A 19,767-nucleotide genomic window follows, 5' to 3' on the forward strand; every position below is an offset into this window, starting at 1 on the left:
TTGAATATATATATTTTAATAACAGACTGGAAAAAACCTTACAATGGACTGCCCTGTCATCTTAACATTCAAAAATATAAGTCAGCACATTCAGATGAATTCTGAATTAAAACAAACTGGCATTCCAATGTAGTAACATTTCTAAAATAAGACAGTATTCACTGAAACAAGTTTTAAAAGTCAGTTTTCAACTGTGCAACTTTATAAAATGTCATACGAGAGGAGATGGTACCTAATAGTCATATCACTGAACAAGAAATCCAAAGTCCTGAAATAATTTTCTGGGGATATGATTTCCAATCTCATCAGTGCAGCTATTAGTAACTAATTCTAGAATTGGAAGCTAGTCTCAGAACAGTGACCATGAAAATATCATCAATTGCTGTAAAAAGCCTGTCTGGTTCACTAACATCCTTTGGTGAAGAACTTCTGCCATGCTTACCAGGTATGACCTATGTTTGACTCCAGATTCTCAACAATATGGTTGCCCTCTGGATAAGCCTGGTAATCCACTCAGTTTGAGGGCAATCAAGGATGGGAAACAAATGCAAACCAACCACATTTAACTCTGTCTCATTCTGCGAGTCTGGTTGATACTGTATTGGCAGCAGTCATGGCCTCCTCTATGGCATTGCTGAGCAAAGGCTAAAATATCTTATCCTGAGGTCCTTAGTAACGAGAATGGACCACTGTTGTCTACTTAGTTGCTTGATGGGCACACAAGCCAGTGACAAAGACTGTGATTCTGGAAAAGCACAGCCACTCAGGCAGCATCCGAGGAGCAGGAGAATCGATGTTTCAACCATAGTCAGTTCAGGTGTTTCAGTGCTTTGCAGCTGGTGTGTATAATATCTGCCTAACTCAAAAGACTCCAACTTATGTTTGCGATTCTGGTGACCTGATATAATTGTGAAATTACTTGGCAAAATGAATTGACAGTTTATTTCACTAGACAGATGATTTTAGAAAGTTGTTACCATCTCAGGCCAGACCTCCAAATTTGAATACAGTCCTGAAGGAGACCTTCAAATTATTTATGCTCAACAGGAACCACTAACACTTTTCTTAACATAAATAACATTCAAAATCTCAGCTATTTACTAGGAGAATCAAATCACAAGATGTTTCAATTTTTGAACAACTGAAGAAGTTTTTACTATGCAAATGTCAGCAAAGGGAACAATCAGTAATATAGTTTATACATTGAGAATGAACTTTTTGATTCTCTCATGGGATAAAGGTGTCACTGGCTTGGCCAGCAGTTAAGAGTCAACCACATTGTTGTGGATCTGGAATTACACATAGGCCAGATCAGGTATATATGGTAGTTTCCTTCTCTAAAGGACATTAGGAAATCCGTTTTTCTGATTCTTAATTTTTCTGGATTCTTAATTTCAGATTTTCATTGAATTAAAATTTCACCATCTACTGTGGTGGGATTTGAGCCTGGCTCCCCAGAACATTATCTGTGTCTCTAGATAATACCACTGGACCATTGCTTCTCCCTAGGCAACAAATGTGATAAATATGAGCAGGAAAAGTATAGTAGAACATATGACAAGCTGGATGGAAAATGATAGATACAACAAAGACAAACTCTACAAGTTTTTCTGTAACCCATACAGACATGAATGATCACGCATGAAAATTCTATCTTCCTTGCGAGGCTATCATTTCTCTTTTGACAATCCAATTCTGATTTCTCTCAAATGCTGCTCAAACTCGGACAGACTCAATGACTAATCACTTCCCAGTTCCTCAGTCCCATCTCCTGAGTCTGTGTTCTACTAGATCAGGCTGCCCTCCAGCATGTCATCCCCAACACAATTCCAGCTCTCTATTCATTCTGAAGAGAGCCCCACCACTCATAGGCAATCCCTGTGGTAACTACTAGCTTTATGAACAGATAATCATTGCTTGCAGGTTTTCCTTCTGTTGCAGAGTGTTTCCTTACAGCTCCCTTGGGTGGATAAGTGCCTCAGGGCTTCCCAAAGCTCCAAATGCATGAAATATCAAACCACTCCGAGGTTCCCTTCATGAGCCCCAAACCCCTCAGAGCTAACAACAGCATTTCAGCTGTATGGAATTAGCCAACTCGTTTTCCTTTGCTCCGTACTAAATCTCTGACTAATTGCTGTTCACTGACCCTTGAACTGATCTGAGTAATCTATTGAAGTCTCATAACAGGGCCCCACCCTTGTTCTCATGCAAAGTTGAATGTGTCAACCTTGAAATATTTGGTGATTTAAATGTGACAACCTCCAGGCAACAAAATGGTTACTTTCCATAGCTGTTAGCATTAGTATAATTGGAATGCATACATTCATGATAGGATGGTGTAACTCTGGTACCAACATATCACATGTTATCGAGATGCGAAGAGAAGAATGGAAAAATTGCACCAGGGTGCTGTGCAGATCCTTATTTTGTGCATTAATACCTAAATTAGAGTTTGTTGGGACTCCTCAAAGTCAGACCAGATGAGGCAGAAATGGAGATGCAGCAGACTTAGAGTAGGGACAGTCTAAGGGCTAAGGATTTGCAGAGTGAATATAAGAGGCTAGATAGAAGATTAAAACGCTTCATTTAACATGATAGATACAACAAAGACAAACTCTACAAGTTTTTCTGTAACCGACACCAAGAGAGAAAGCGTTTGAGATAAAGCAGAATCGGATTGTCAAAAGAGAAATGATAGCCTCACAAAGAAGATAGAATTTTCATGAGTGATCATTCATGTCGGTGTGGGTTACAGAAAAATTTGTAGAGTTTGTCTTTGTTATATCTATCATTTAAAAGGACTTCATTCCCAATGAAAGTAGGAATAAAAAAAATAGGGTGGGTAAATCAGTGGCTGAGGCAATGGTGCATTATGCAAGGATTCAGATTTTTGGATCATTGGGATTTCTTCTGAGGCAAAAAAAGACCTGTTCAAAAGGGATAGTTTTCACCTGAACTGGAAAAGGACCAATATCTTGGCAGGGAGATTTGCTAGTTCTATTTTGGAACCAATGTTGGGAGTTGTAGGATTCCTTAGTAGCAGTAAAAATAGAAAGACAGATAAGGTGTTTCTGAATCAGAAAAGAGGCAAGTTAATTAGAAAAGACTGACAAGAGCAAGTTAGAGAATAAGGTAAATCTGAAGAATTAAACTACATTTATTTCACTGCTACGGATCTCACAGGTAAGGCTGATGAATTCAGCATGTTTTGGAACATGGGACTGGGATGTCATAACTATGACAGAAACTTAGCTGAAAGAGGGACTGACAGCTCAATGTTCTGGGTTTTAGATGCTATAGAAAGGATAGAAAAAATGGTGGGGAGATGGCATTTTTGATTAAGGAAAGCATTATTGCTGTAATTAGAGAGGATATTTCTGAGGGATTGTCTAGTGAAACTATATGGCTAAAAATTAGAAATAAGAATGGATGATCATCTTGATGGGATTGTACTATAGGCCGTCCAATAGTCAGAACGAATTTGAGAAACAAATATGTAGAGAGATCTCAGAATTTTGTAACAATAGTAGGATTATAATAGTAAATGATTTTAATATTCTAAACGTTAACTGGGATTGCCAGAGTGTATAAAGTTTGGATGGTAAGGTATTTGTTAAATGTGTTCAAGAAAACTTCCCTTATCAATATGTAAAGGTATCTACTAGAGAAGGAGCAAAACTTGTCCTTCTCTTGGGAAATAGGGAGTGCAAGTGACTGAAGTGTTAGTAGGGAGACATTTTGGGATTAGTGATCATAATTCTATTAATTTTAAAATAGCTATGGAAAAGGATAAGCCTTCCATAAAAGTTAATGTTCTTAATTGGAGGACAGCAAATTTTAATAGTATGAGACAAAAACTTTCAAAAGTTAATTGGAGCGGACTGTTTGCAGGTAAATGGTTGGCTGACAAGTGAGAGGCTTTCATAAGGGTGAGAATATGAAAGAATCATACATTGGATTTAAGACAACTAGGATCAAATGGATCAGTTGATGGGTATTCTTAAGAGGGAAATCAATTGGTGCAAAAAGGAGATATGAGATAGCAGATAAGGTTACAGATAATCCAAAGAAATTCGACAAGTACATTAGGGGAAAAAAGAGCAAATAGAGAGAGAATAGGACCCTTTAAAGATCAATGAGATCATGTATGTGTTGAACCTCAGGAGATGGGAGTGATCTTAATTGAATATTTTGTGTCATTTTTTACAGTGGAGGAAGAAATAGGGTCTAGAGAACTCTGGGAAATAAATATTTATGTTTTGAAAACAGTGGACATTACAGAAGAGGAAATGCTGGAGTTACATAAAGATTTTTAAATCTCTGGGTCCTGATCAAGTCTACCTAGGATATTGTGGGAAGTCAGGGAAGAAATTGTGGATCCCTAGCAGAAATATTTGTATCATCTATAACCCTGGTGGGGTGCCAGAGGATTGGAGGGTGGCAAATGTTTTGCCTTTACTTAAGAAAGGCTGTAAAAAGAAGCCTGGGAACTATAGGCCTATGAACCTGATATCGCTGATGGGTAAGTTGTTGGGGGTGATTCTGAAAGATCGGATTTACATGCATTTGGAGAGCCCAGGACTGATTAAGCATAGTCAGCATGGTTTTGTGTGAGGGAACTCGTGCCTCACAAAATTGATTGAGTTTATTTGAGAAAGTAACCGAGAAGACTGGTGAGAGCAGAGCAGTAGATATTGTTACATGGACTTGAGTAAAGCATTTGACAGGGTTCTGCATGGTAAGCTAATTAGTAAAGTTAGATCACATGGGAGTCAGCATGAGCTTGCTAATTGGATACAAATTTGGCTTGACTGTGGGAGACAGAGTGCTGGTGGGGGTCTAGAAGCCTGTGACCAGTGGTGTTCCACAGGAGTCGGTATTGGATCCACTTTTAGTTGTCATTTATATAAACAATTTAGATGAGAATATAGGGGACATGGACAATAAACCTGCGGATGACACCATAATTGGTGGTATAGTGGACAGTGAAAAAGGTTATCTAAGATTACAAAATGATCTTGATCAATTGGGTCAATGGGCTGAGGAGTAGCAGATGGAGTTAATTTGATTAAATGCTAGGTATTGTATTTTGGTAAAACAAACAAGGGCAGGATATACAAGTAATATAGGACCCTGGGTAGTATTGTAGAACAGAGAGACCTAGTGGTTCAGAGACATAATTCTTTGAAAACAGGTAATCAGGGTGATTAAGAGGGCATTTAACTTATTGCTCAGACCTTTCAGTACAGGAGTTGGATTGTCATGTTGAGGTGGGTGAGGCCTCCTCTGGAGTAATGTGCAGTTCTGGTCACCCTGAAGTACGAAGGATATTATTAAATTGGAGAGGATTCAGAAAAGATTTACCAGAATGTTGCCAGGAATGGTGGGTTTGAGTTATTGGGGAAGGCTGGGTAGGCTTGGACTTTTTTCACAGGAGCATAGGAAGTTGAGGGTGATCTTGTAGAGGTTTATCAAATCATGAGGGGCACAGTTAAGATGAATAGCATGGGTCTTTTCCCGAGGGTGGGGAGTTCAAACTAGGGGACATATTTTTAAGGTGAGAGGAGGAAGTTTTGAAAAGGATGTGAAGGCAACCTTTTTCCACAGAGAGTGGTTGGTGTCTGCAATGAACTGCCAGAGGAAGTGGTGGATGCAAGTATAGTTACAACATTTACAAGGCATTTGGATAAGTACATGCATAGGAAAGGTTTGGAGGGATATGGGCCAAAAGTAGGCAAATGGGATTAGTTTAGTTTTGGAACATGGTTGGTGTGGATTAGTCGGACTGAAGGGTCTGTTTCCATGCTGTATAATTCAATGACTATAGAATGAACAATTTCACGTTTTCCCAATTTTTACTCATTTTCCAAATCTTTGAAATTTTTGCACAGTAACTGAATCTATCTATGTTGTCTTCTAGGTCCCTGAGATCCTCTTCACAACTTAGTTTTCTACCTGTGTTGCCAGAATACTTAGCAACCATACATTCAATGCTTTCTTCCAAGTCCTTGACGTAAATTGTAAAAATTTGAGACTCCAGCAATGATCCCTGTAACACACGAGTCATTATAAGTTGCGAACCAGAAAATGATCAATTTGTGCCTGGTCTCTATTTCCTATTAGTTAACCAATCTCTGTCTATGTCAATGTGTAAGCCCCTATGCCATTGGCTTTCATTTTCCACAGCAATCTTTGAGGTTGGACTTTGTCAAGTGCCTTCTGGAAATGTAAGGACAGTATATATCCACCACTTTCCCATTTCATACAGCACAAGTTGCTCTCCCAAAGAACTCCAATAAGTTGATTAAACATGATTTTCATATATCACTACAGTGTGGAAACAGGCCCAACAAGTCCACACCGACCCTCTGAAGGGTAACCCACCCAGACCCTATTACTTTACATTTACCCCTGACTAATGAACCTAACTTGCATATCCCTGAACACTATGGGCAATTTAGCATGGTCAGTTCACCTCACCTGCACATCATTAGAATGTGGGAGGAAACTGGAGCACCCGGACATGGGGAGAATGTGTAAACTCCACACAGACTGTGGCCTGAGGCTGGTATTGAACCCGGGTCCCTGGTGCTATTAGGCAGCAGTGTTAACCACCAGGCTCCTATGCCTTTCACTAAAATTCTGCCTGATTATCTCAAATTATTTGTAGTACCCCACTTTAATATCTTCAATAACAGCTTTTACATCTTCCCTGCGACAGATATTAACCTGACCTGCCTGCTTTTTGTCCCCCTCCCTTGTCTCTATTTTCTCTTTTCACAACTTTTGGAACAATTCCAGAATCTAGAGAATTTTGGAAAATTAGAATCAATGCATCAACTAGGTAAAAACAATGACTGCAGATGCTGGAAACCAGATTCTGGATTAGTGGTGCTGGAAGAGCACAACAGTTCAGGCAGCATCCGAGGAGCAGTAAAATCGACGTTTTGGGCAAAAGCCCTTCCTGATGAAGGGCTTTTGCCCGAAACGTCGATTTTACTGCTCCTTGGATGCTGCCTGAACTGCTGTGCTCTTCCAGCACCACTAATCCAGAATCAATGCATCAACTGTCTCACGAACCATTTCTTTTAAGCTTCAAGGATGAAGTCCATCAAGACCTGGAAATCCATCAGAGCCTGCAGCTTTGACAACCTACTCAGTGGCATTTCCCTGGTTATTGTAATTATCTTGAGTTCCTCCACCTTTCTTGATTCACAGTTGGATCTGGAATGATCCAAGTATCCTCCAGTAGCGATCACTAAATGGGAAATGCCTGCTGAAACTCTTACAAATAAACTCAAGTTATTTGAGAATACATGATAGATTTGCACAAGTTTTGACGACTTTCACACATCTTGTCAAGGTTTCTGATACTGACTTTCTACATTTATGTAGCGTTTTCCTGTGAAGCTGGTCAGTTCTTAGACATGAAGAACCAATCATGCAAAGTATGTGCTGCTGGTACTTACTCTCTCGGCACTGGCATTGAATTCAATGAGTGGGATGAGCTACCATCAGGATTTGTCAACACAGGAACAGCTCTAGAGTCTTCAGACAACGAGTCAACTGAGAATTGCACCATGTAGGTACATTAATGTATAGACAAACAACAGTCTTTAGCAAATTACTGGGAGAACTGGTAACTCCCATTGGTGCTGTTACGATTTATTATCATCACTGCATTCTTACAGTTTATTGTGCAGTAGGCAAGGTGCGCTATGCTTTTACCATGTGACAGCAACAGTGCAATGCATGAAACAAACAAAACCCATTATTCTAAGTTCCTGTGGGATAGATATTCGATCACTTTTAACACTTGACAGCAGCAGTTTATGTGAATGCAGGCTCCCAGAATGTAGCTTCAACTACTCAGGACATATATTGGAAAATCTCAGACATGAGCCTCAATATTTTCTATTGGTTGAATGTTTCAGCTAGTTTTTGCTATGTTTTTACCATTGTGAGAACCTCAGGAAATATGGAAAATCTGTAGAGAAAATTGGGAAAAAGTTAGAAAGCTATAGACCTCATTATAGCCAGCGACAAAAGGGCTGAATTCTGGACGGGAGGCAAGAGTGACTGTCTTTGACTTCAAGGCTGTCCCTCAGGGTAGTGTTCTAAGCCCAACCACCTTCAGTTGCTTCGTCAGTGGCCTTCCGTCCATCATAAGGTCAGAAGTGGAAATGTTTAGCATTATTCATGGCTCCTCAGGTACCCAAATGTAGCAAAACCTGGACAATATCCAGGTTTGAGCTGGCAAGTGGCAAGTAACGTTCGCATCACATATGTACCAGTCAATGATGATCTCCAACTAAATTCCATTGACATTCAATGGCATTGCCATTGCTGATTCTGCCACCATCAACATATTGGGGGGGGAGGGGGTTACCATTGGCCAGAAACAGAGCTACAAGAGCAGGAATACCACAACAAGTATCTCAGCTTCTGACTTTTCAAAGCCTATCTACCAGCATAAGTTAGGAATCTGATGAAATACTTCCCACTTGTCTGGATGAGTACAGCTCCAAGAATCTTGACACAATCCAGTCCACTGGATTGGTACCACATCCATAAGCATTCACACACTCCACCACTGATGGTCAATAGCTGCAGCGTGTGACATTTACAAGATGGACTGCAGAAATTCATCAAGGCTCCTTAGAATCAGAGTCAGAGAGATGTACAGCACGGAAACAGACCCTTCGGTCCAACTTGCCCATGCCGAGCAGATATCCTAAATTAATCTTGTCCCATTTGCCAGCTTTTGACCCATATCCCTTAGACAGCATCTTTCAAACCCATGACCACTATTATCTAGAAGAACAAAGGTGGCAGATACATGGGAATACCACAACCAGCAATTACCATTCCTTGCCCTTTTGCGTTCCTGACTCAGAAATGCATTGCCAGTCTTTCTTTGGGTCAAAATCCTGGAACTGCCTCCGAAACAGTATTGTGGGGTTTCCCCTACTAAATGGATTGCAGCAGTTCAAGAGGACAGCTCACCACCACTTTTCAACCCTTGTCTCAGGAGTAAATAATAAAAAGAACAACTAAGGATAGGTGATAGATATTGACCTAGCCAGTGAAACCCAGAACCCGTCCCTTTCATGTACTGAGTGATAAATATACAGAAACAGACACAAAATTGCTGTAAAAAGGTACTCCACAGCCATAGAAACAAACGTTATTGGTTACATACATTATGTACATCTGATGGTAAGAGAAGGCATCTCTGGAAACCCTACATACTCAGGTCTGAGTTCCATGTGATCTGAAAACATCATGACATGGTTCCCTATGCATATGCTCCATGGTGATAATTGAAGATACTTTAACCCCTTACTCCACAAAAACGGTGAAGAAAATCAAAAAGGCAATAGCTAAGACTAAATTTTTCACTTTATCTGCCCCATTGAAAAAAATTCCTGATCAACTATAAAATCAAGGTCTTTTGTGGCCTGTTGCATGTAATTAGAGCAAAGTTTATTATGCAAAAATGCAGCCTATTCTTGAAATTCAGCCTTTTCCCAAGTGAATGCTCAGGTTAAGGGTGTTGAGTAAAGCTGTTCTGTAAGTATTTTGGTTGTGTAGTTCATAGTTGCACATAAATTAGAAAGGAAAAGCATCTCAAAAATCACAGTTAATGCAAAATTGTTTTAAGTTACCTGATTAAATTGGTTTTGTAAATCGGGATGTGTTGAATCAGATGAGGACTACATGACTGTAACTTTAGCTTGTGCAAGAGTAGTCAAAACAAGACAACTGGAATTATTAATCCTTTAAGAGGCAGAAACAAATTCTGCATTTTAGTATCCTATGTATATCCAATATATTCCAAGGAAGCAGGGTAATGCTTTGCTCCTTTATTCAGCTGAGTTCCCAATCTCAGCAAATGTAGTATTTCAAGAAAGCCAAGGAGAAGTAAACTGTCTCCACTGGGTAATTCTTATAGCTTCCTCGATTGTTGGCTATGAGTGATTGAGAAACACACTGTCATTAAAACCCAGCAGTATTTACAGTCATAGAGTTGTACAGCACCGAAACAGACACTCCGGTCCAAATTGTCCATGCTGACCAGATATCCTAACCTAATCTAGTCTATTTACCAGCACTTGGCCCATATCCCTCTTAACCCTTCCTATTCATGTACCCATCCAGATGCCTTTTAAGTGTTGTAATTGTCGAGCCTCCACTACTTCCTCTGGCAATTCATTCCATATACACACACCCTTTGTGTGAAAAAGTTGCCCCTCAGGTCTCTTTTACAATTTTCCCCTCTCACCCTAAGCCTATGATTTCTAGTTATTGACTGCCCCCAACCCAGGAAAAAGATATTGTCTATTACCCTATCCTGCCCCTCATGATTTTATAAACCTCTATAAGTCGCCCCTCAGCCTCTGATGCTCTAGGGAAACCCGTTCCAGCCTTTTCAGCCTCTCCCTGTAGCTCAAATCCTCCAACCCTGGAAACATCCTTGTAAATATTTTCTGAACCCTTTCAAATTTCACAATACCCTTCCGACAGGAGGGAGACCAGAATTGCACACAATTTTCCAAAAGCGGACTAACTATTGTCCTGTACAGCCGCAACATAATCTCCGAACTCCTACACTCAATGCTTGGCCCAATAAAGGTAAGCATACCAAACATCATCTTCACTATCCTATCTACCTGAAACTCCACTTTTAAGGAACTATGAATCTGCACTCCAAGATCTTTTTATTCAGCAACACTCTCCAGGACCTTACCATTAAGTGTATAAGTCCTGCTGATTTGCCTTTCCAAAATACAGCACCTTACATTTATCTAAATTAAACTCCATTTGCCACTCCTCAGCCCATTGGCTTATCTTATCAACATCCCACTATAGTCTGACGTAACCTTCTTCATTGTCCACTGTACCTCCAACTTTGGTGTCATCTGCAATTTTAATAGCTATATTTCCTGAGCTCCCATCCAAATCATTTATATAAATGATGAAAAGCAGTGGACCCAGCACCAATCCTTGTGGCACACCACTGGTCACAGGCCTCCAGTCTGAAAAGCAACCCTCCAGCACCACCCTCTGTACCTTCAAGCCAGCTCTGTATCCAAATAGCTAGTTCTCCCTAGATTTGGGAATCAATTTTAAGCTTGGGTGAATGGATTTAGATTGCATGAAAAACTCACCATGATCTTTAATTCTTTAGCTAATCTGATCAAAATAGAGGACAAATTGAAACTGATAGCTCTGGGCTTGAAATGTGAAGAGCAGCTCAGGAAGTCACAGTCCTGACGTTTGCTGAAATCCAAGATTTCAGTGTGATGACATGTGTAACTGAGGAACTCACTCATTGAAGCTCGCCCATGACTAATGCTTTAGAAAGATACTAATGTGTAACTAACACTGGTGCAATAATACAACAGCAATAGTCAACTGTATCTTGGCGGCAGAGAGGAGGGAAAAATGTCCGGTGAAAGGAACAAAAAATCAACCTGATACAACACAAAGTCCGCTATATTTCAAAACAGACATGTGTAGAAAATAAAGTTACACCTGCCTTAGGAATAAATAGACTTGTTACTTTTCTTATGTACTCTTGCATCTTCAGCTATAGTTGTCATTTATGCAATCATGTCAATACTAACAGCCCCACACATCAGTATACTTGTCAATACCGGTTGTTTGATGCATAGTTATTGCAGCTCAAAGATTTGTCAGTTATTATTTTTAGTGTACTAACACATGCCTGTGTTAATGTATTGTGTACTTTGTATTATTCTCTGCATTTTTGCTAGGTCAAAATGGACCCTTAAAGGTGATTTCGTGGCATCCAACAGTGATGAATGCACAGCCACTCTGATGTATGCAGTGAACCTGAAACGATCAGGCAGCATCTCGTTTGAATATCAATATCCAGACACCAGCATTTACTTTGAATTTTTTGTAAGTGATGACAGGCTTTTTATTTGAAGAGCGCTGACTTATTTGAGAATAAGTTGTTACGTCTGGAATAGAAAATGAGAGTCAGTGGTGTCAGAACCTCTTTCGCTATTTTCATTGCCCTTCAGAAGAAAATAAAAGGAAATATGCAAGAAAATAGTAAAGAAAAAGTTTTGGTTAGCTAGTGTGAGTTCCATAAAGTGTTACTTAATTGTAGCATTTAAAAGGATGTTGTTACCCTAATAAAGTAATGGTGCCATTAATTATATAAGAACAATTAAAGTTGAGTAAAGCTTATTTGTCCCATCAAAGTTTGTCCCAATATTGTTTTAAATCTCCTGGCTAAGCAGTTAATGCTGACTTTAAACAAATTGATGCAGGAAGTCAGACATATTCTATTTAAGACACATCTTTCTGGACAGCATATTTATGTGGCACGAAGAAATCTTGATAAAACTGTGGCTAGTGAAGATCCAAGGTAAAATTCGGCGGGGCTGGAATTGTACTTAACATGGTTGTTGGAGGCCAAACATCTCAGCCACTAGACATCACTGCCAGAGTGCATGCAGTATGCTTCTGGGACCACAGTGAATAATAAGAAGCTTTCAACATCACAGTCCATAATGAATGAAAACACACTACAAAAAAATCAAACAAGTTAATCATTCATTCCCCTATTCTGTGTCACAACACTTACTCCATTTGAGTTCTGCCTGTTTTGGATGATATTTTTTAGCTTTATATGGTCTATTTTGATCTGTAGGGTAATATTTATCCCACTTCACTTCCCATCAGTTATTACAATATGAGCTTGTTCCCAATGCTCATTATGCTCTGGAAAAAATTATAATCCATAGATGAACCTGCTCTTCCAGTCTGACTGAAGTCTGTGCTCAGTATCTGCAGCAGTTTTGCTGCAGGGTAAACACTGAAATGTTTCTGGTGTTGTGCAGGCATGTAGTGATTGGCTTGGGCTGTGCATCATAGTTCACATACTGTGTACAGGAAAGGCTCTGCATTACCAGTTACTATGATATAAGCAACAAACAATCAAATTTAATTTATTACAAATTAAGACTTTATAGAATAAAGAATGAAGAAACTTCTAAACGTAGCAAATGCTGCACTAAAACAAAATCATTGGTTCCCAAACAACCTAACTGGCAACATTTAGTACATTTTTTTTTAACATAAACCCACAATGTGCGACCAGTTTGTATAACAGCACAACGAGGTAGGAAATGGAAGGACTTACGATATGACACTGGTTGAAATTCTTTATGACAAGACTCGAACAAAGACATTTTTAAAACTGCATCATTAATCAAAGCTGTCAGTTGAAATAGATCTCAATGGCACAAGTTATCCTAAAACATTGCAAATTGCCCACTCCCAAAAAATGATTTAAATCATTCTAATCAACTCAACAAATAATGTGCAGTTTTATTTTCCCATTAAATTGTCCCTTGGCATGCTAAATCATTCAAGAATGATCATCACTGATTGGTAGGGCAGGACAGTGGCAAAAGCACAGGACTAGTAAACTAAAGGCCTGCAAAGATAATCTGGAGTAATGAGTTCAAAAGCACTATTGTGACTGAGGAATTTAAACTCAGGTTAATTGGGGTCATAAACATACTAGGTGTTCATAACATTGGATTCAGAAATGTCTTTTAGGGAAGGAAATCTGCTAACCTTACCTGGTTTGCTACAGGTGTGACTCCAAAATCTAAGAAGCAATGAGTTGCCTTCAATTAGGTGGCTCACTACCACTTCCTCAAAGATCAGTTAGGGGTGAGCAATAAATTTTGGCATGATAATGATTCCCACATCCTTTCTATGACTTCTGAAAAAAAGTTAATAATTTTACTGAGTTATAACATTCTGACTTAAATGAATGTTTCTCAGTCTTTGGGATCAAAGTAGTTAAACAGGGAACATTGTGCTGAGATGTGATTTACCCCTGAATGAATGATAAGGTTTTCAGCAATGTCACTGTCATTTATATCTCTAGCAAACCCATCCTTCCGTAGTTCATATTTTTCAGCGTTGTTTACTGTATATGCCTGGTGATATGTACTTTGCTGCACAGTTTCTGGTATTTACAAGAAGTAAGTTTCTGATACAAAAAAGTGCAGTATTATTTAAATGTTTGCATAACTGGAGTTCTCCAATTGAAGATCAACTCTGGGATCTGCTCATCAGTTGCAAGCATCACCAAACTTGGTAAATGAGCTGGTTCAGGTGAGCAACCAGTAATTAATTACCACTAAGAATGATGTTGTGATTCTGTTCGCCGAGCTGGGAATTTGTGTTGCAGACATTTCGTACCCTGTCTAGGTGACATCCTCAGTGCTTGGGAGCCTCCTGTGAAGCGCTTCTGTGATGTTTCCTCCGGCATTTATAGTGGTTTGTCTCTGCCGCTTCCAGTTGTCAGTTCCAGCTGACTGCTGCAGTGGTCAGTATGTTGGGTCCAGGTCGATGTGCTTATTGATTGAATCTGTGGATGAGTGCCATGTCTCCAGGAATTCCCTGGCTGTTCTCTGTTTGGCTTGTCCTACAATAGCTGAAAATGTGTTGCTAGAAAAGCACAGCAGGTCAGGCAGGATCCAAGGAGCAGGAGAATCGACGTTTCGGGCATGAGCCCTTCTTCAGGAATGAGGAAAGTGTGCCAAGCAGGCTAAGATAAAAGGTAGGGAGGAGGGACTTGGGGGAGGGGCGTTGGTAATGCGATAGATGAAAGGAGGTTAAGGTGAGGGTGATAAGATGAGGGTGATAGGCTGAAGTGGGGGTGGGAGCGGAGAGGTCAGGAAGAAGATTGCAGGTTAGGAAGCTGGTGCTGAGTTCGAGGATTGGGACTGAGACAAGGTGGGGGGAGGGGAAATGAGAAACTGGAGAAATCTGAGTTCATCCCTTGTGGTTGGAGGGTTCCTAGGCGGAAGATGAGGTGCTCTTCCTCCAGCCATCGTGTTGCTATGGTCTAGCGATGGTGGAGTCCATCCGCCTAAATGCGGAACGCTTCAGAGAACACCTCTGGGACATCCAGACCAACCAACCCAACCCCCCCCCCAATGGTTTAACACTTCAACTCCCCCTCCCACTCCACCAAGGACATGCAGGTCCTTGGATTCCTCCATCATCGCCAGACCATAGCAACATGACGGCTGGAGGAAGAGCACCTCATCTTCCGCCTAGGAACCCTCCAACCACAAGGGATGAACTCAGATTTCTCCAGTTTCCTCATTTCCCCTCCCCCCACCCTGTCTCAGTCCCAACCCTTGAACTCAGCACCACCTTCCTAACCTGCAATCTTCTTCCTGATCTCTCCGCCCCCATTCCCACTCCGGCCTATCACCCTCACCTTATCACCCTCACCTTAACCTCCTTTCTCCTATCGCATTTCCAACACCCCTCCCCCAAGTCCCTCCTCCCTACCTTTTATCTTAGCCTGCTTGGCACACTTTCCTCATTCCTGAAGAAGGGCTCATGCCCGAAACGTCGATTCTCCTGCTCCTTGGATGCTGCCTGACCTGCTGCGCTTTTCCAGCAACACATTTTCAGCTCTGATCTCCAGCATCTGCCGTCCTCACTTTGTCCTATAATAGTAGTGTTGTCCCAGTCGAACTCATGTTTCTTGTCATCTGCGTGTCTGGCCATTAAGGATAGCTGGTCGTGTCGTTTCATGGCTAGTTGGTGTTCATGGATGCGGATCATTAGCTGTCTTCCTGTTTGACCTATGTAGTGTTTTGTGCAGTCCTTGCATGGGATTTTGTAAGAACGATATTCTCCAAAAGTAAAGAGATTTTGAATAAAAGGCTGGTATTCTTGTAAACAAGCTCTTTTAGTTAACAACTTATTCCATTCTACATCATTCTCAGAGAAACTTATTAATTTCCTACATATTTGCACTTGGAGAAGTGTGAAAAACGGAAACAAAAAATGTTAGTAATATTCAGAGGATCAGTCAGCACCTGCGGAGGTAACTGATAGATTGAAGTTTCAGGTGTGGGCCACAGATTTCAACTGACAAGCTGAATGTTTCCAGCATTTTTCTGCTTTTCTTTACATTACAGTGTGGAAACAGGCCCTTCGGCCCAACAAGTCCACACCGACCCGCCGAAGCGCAACCCACCCATACCCCTACATTTACCCCTATAACTAACTCTACGGGCAATTTAGCATGGCCAATTCACCTGACCTGCACATCTTTGGACTGTGGAAGCAAACCGGAGCACCGGGAGGAAACCCACGCAGACACGGGGAGAACGTGCAAACTCCACACAGTCAGTCGCCTGAGGCGGGAATTGAACCCGGGTCTCTGGCGCTGTGAGGCAACAGTGCTAACCACTGTGCCACCGTGCCGCCGTAATTTTGTTTCAAGGTCTGCAGCAGCTCCTTGCACCTGCAGTGTTTGATATATTTTATGTTGATACCATCCAGACGCAAGGATGGCATGCTCCAGAAATTAGGTAAGTCAACAAAATCGATGAATTTCAGCACTCTGCTGCCTGATATTGCTCCACAAAACAGTATTCAGCTAAATATACTGCTTAAAAAATTATTAGAAATAATATGCCATCTGTAAAGAAATGAAAATATCTAATTGCAGATAAATAAATATTTGGCCCACTTATGAGCACCAGTTTGTAAATTTATGAATACATTTCAAGTGCAAATTGATAACTAAGGCTGCCTGAATATTCACATACACAATATATGCATAATAGTGCAACCAAAATGATTTAAAATTAATGTAGTGTCAAAACAATCAGTTGAAAAATCCCCAAAACAGTGTGATTCCTCAGGGTAGAGCCCTAGGCCCAACTACCTTCAGCTGTTTCATCAACGATCTTCTCTTCATCAGAATGTCAGAAGTGGGGATGTTCGCTGATGATGCACAATGTTAAACACCATTCGCGACGACTCAGATACTGAAGAAGTCCACGTTCAAATGCAAAACGATTTGGATAAGATCCAGGCTTTGGCTGACAAGTGGCAAGTAACTTTGGTGCCACACAAATGCCAGGCTATGACCATCACCAATAAGAAATAATCTAATCACCATCCCTTGACATTCAATGGTGTTACCATCAGTGAATCCCCCATTATCAACATCTTTGGACTTACCATTGACCAGAAACTTAACTGGATCCATCTCATAAACATAGTGGCTACAACAGCAGGTCAGAAGTCAGCTAGGAATACTGTGACAAATAACACACCTCCTCACTCCTGAAATTCTGCACATCATATCCAATCCTCTTGAACAGCATTGTGGGTCAACCCATAGCAGGTGAATTGCAGTGGTTCAAGAAGGCAGGTCATTCCCCACCTTCTCAAGGGCATTTTGGGATGGGCAATAAATGCTGGCCAGGCAGCAACCCTTACAAATAAATTTTTTAAAATTCATCAAAATGGAATGGAAATTATATTTGTCAATACCAATGGAGGATATTGCTAGCAGAATGCCACTGTAGTTAGTATCTTATCCCTTCAGCAATTCCGGTATTTTAAAAATGAAAGAATTTGTTTTTAAATTGACTAACTGTAGTTTGAGTTCATTCTGTACTATGTGGCTTTAGTTAGATACAGTTTTCCCTTTCTTCCCCAGGTTCAGAATGACCAATGTCAAGCAATGGATGGTGAATCAAAATGGATAAGAAAAACAGAAAGAAATGAATGGGATCATCATTCAGTAGGTGTCGAAATCTGGTGTTTTGAAGTATTTTCAATACTTTTTTTTGACTTCCCTGTAGATTTTACATTGTTATAAAAAACACTTTTTGAGTATTGAATCTTGATACAATGCTCTAATGCAAACAAGCTGACCATCAGCAATGAGAGCAGTACAGGGGTTCCCCAATTTACAAACATCCAACTTAGGAATGTTCGTAACGCATTATATTCTGACTTGCATAGAAATCAACTTCCCAATGGACCCCAGAACATTTGTAACCTGGGAAATTACCTGTATTATTATCAAATTATAATTGAGTTGGATGGTGACATTTCTATACCTGCGGCAGATTGTATTTATACATCTGCTTGTTAGTTATTGTGTTGCTGCTCTACGTCTCTGACTGTTAATTAATACTGGAAGATTTTCTGCTACAACGAAAAGGGAATATCTGTTAATACAATGGAATATTAACCCTTGCACTAAACTTATGAGAACTCTGTGTTCTTTCAACTCTGGCTTGTTCCACATTTCCCACCTCTTCATGTCACCATTGGCAAACATGTCTTCAGTCATCCAAACTTTGAATTGCTTGTTATAGTCTTTTAGTCTTTCCACCACACTTTACTTTCAGATGCTACAAAAAAAAACTATTTCTTTGGTTAATAGTTGGCCAACTGTCCTAATAGTCTTAGGATTGGTTCCAGTTCCTGCTAGATTAAACCGCTGAAAAAACATCTTTGGACAATTTAAGACTGACAGTGGTACTATACAATACAAGATTTTGTTGTAGTGTGCATGAAAAAATACACAGTATTGAGCACAAAATATTCACTGTGAGGACAGAGCAACTATTATTGTAATTGTTGGGCTCAGTGATTTAGTGGAATTTTGGATATTTTCTGATAACTCAGCAGTTCATGTCAGACATCTTGTTGAAGTGTCATAATTGCAGAATATCAAGGTATTGAGAGAAAACACAGTTGCTTATTCAGAGAAAAAATTGCTATCAGATATGGATGTTTAATAAGATATGTGTTTGGTGGGACAGCATTGTCTAAACCTCCAAAAAAAAAATGAAGAAGATTAGAAAGAGATCAAACAGATCAAAACAATCACATACAAAATCAGCAAATCCAATTTCAGTGAGATATGGATGGGTTGAATTGGTGTTTGAATATATGGAGACTGGCATTAATGTCAGCTTACTCTATTTTCTCTGATCAGGGTTTGCAAAGGATCCAGATTAATTCTTGCTGAAAACTAAGGATGTTTAATTGCATTTAACAGGGCACAAATCAGCATTACAATAAATACTCTCAAATTGCTTCAATTAGTATAGGTCTGACAACGCTCAAGAAGCTTAACATCATCCAAGGCTAGGCAAGCTGCTTGATGGATGCTAGATCCACAAGTGTTCAGTTCTTCCACTATTGATGCACAACAGCAGCAAGATGTACCAACTAAAGGCTGCTTTGCTGAAATTTAGCAAGGCTCCTTAGACAGCATCTTCCAATTCATGGTCATTATCATCTAGAAGGACAGGAACATAGGAACACCACCACCTGCAAGTTCCCCTCGCCAAGCCACTCACCATCCCAACTTGGAAACATATTACCGTTCCTTCAATTTCCATGCCCCCTGGATTTAATTTCCCTGCCCCCTGGATCAAAATCCTGGAACTTCCTCCCTAATTGCATTGTGAGTGTTCCTATACTAAATGGACTGCAGCCAGAAGACAGCTCACTACTACCTTCACACCTCACTACAGATGGACAGTAAATTCTGGTCCAGTCAAGCTCTCATCCTCTGAAAGAAGAAAAACAGTGTCTCATGTAGCTTAATTTGTAAGAATGGAATGTAGATTGTGAATGAAGCAACTTTGTAGCTGCTGAGGATGTCAAAAGTGGTCAAATGAATGTACGTATTTATTACAGGAGATTGATATAATAAAACATGAAAGGATTTAAAGGGAATGTTGCAGAATGTACAGCTAAAATGAACAATGGTTCTTTCTTAACCCCTATAAGAGACATGAGGAATCATAAATTAATCTCCCTATGGAGTTCATTGGGTATAATTTCCGTTGGTAACAGGCAATGGCCTACCAGCTGGAACAGAATGCCAGAGCTCTTTGTAAAGCAGACCCAGGCCACGTAGTCATG

At 40.2% G+C, this 19,767-nt stretch overlaps 1 protein-coding gene across 1 annotated transcript in view; it reads left to right on the forward strand.

Annotated features, from left to right (window-relative positions):
• The window catches only part of elapor1 (endosome-lysosome associated apoptosis and autophagy regulator 1), a 132,756-nt gene that overhangs the window by 43,117 nt on the left and 69,872 nt on the right, over window positions 1-19,767 (forward strand). The window contains exons 3-5 of the mRNA XM_043716712.2: window positions 7,396-7,582; window positions 11,781-11,928; window positions 17,537-17,620. Coding sequence (XP_043572647.1) covers window positions 7,396-7,582; window positions 11,781-11,928; window positions 17,537-17,620 — 419 coding nt within the window. The remainder of the gene's footprint in view (window positions 1-7,395; window positions 7,583-11,780; window positions 11,929-17,536; window positions 17,621-19,767) is intronic.

Source organism: Chiloscyllium plagiosum, unplaced genomic scaffold, assembly GCF_037043375.1.
Source record: "Chiloscyllium plagiosum isolate Xiang-an unplaced genomic scaffold, Cpla_swu_hap1 HiC_scaffold_26, whole genome shotgun sequence".
Taxonomy (NCBI): Eukaryota; Metazoa; Chordata; class Chondrichthyes; order Orectolobiformes; family Hemiscylliidae; genus Chiloscyllium; species Chiloscyllium plagiosum.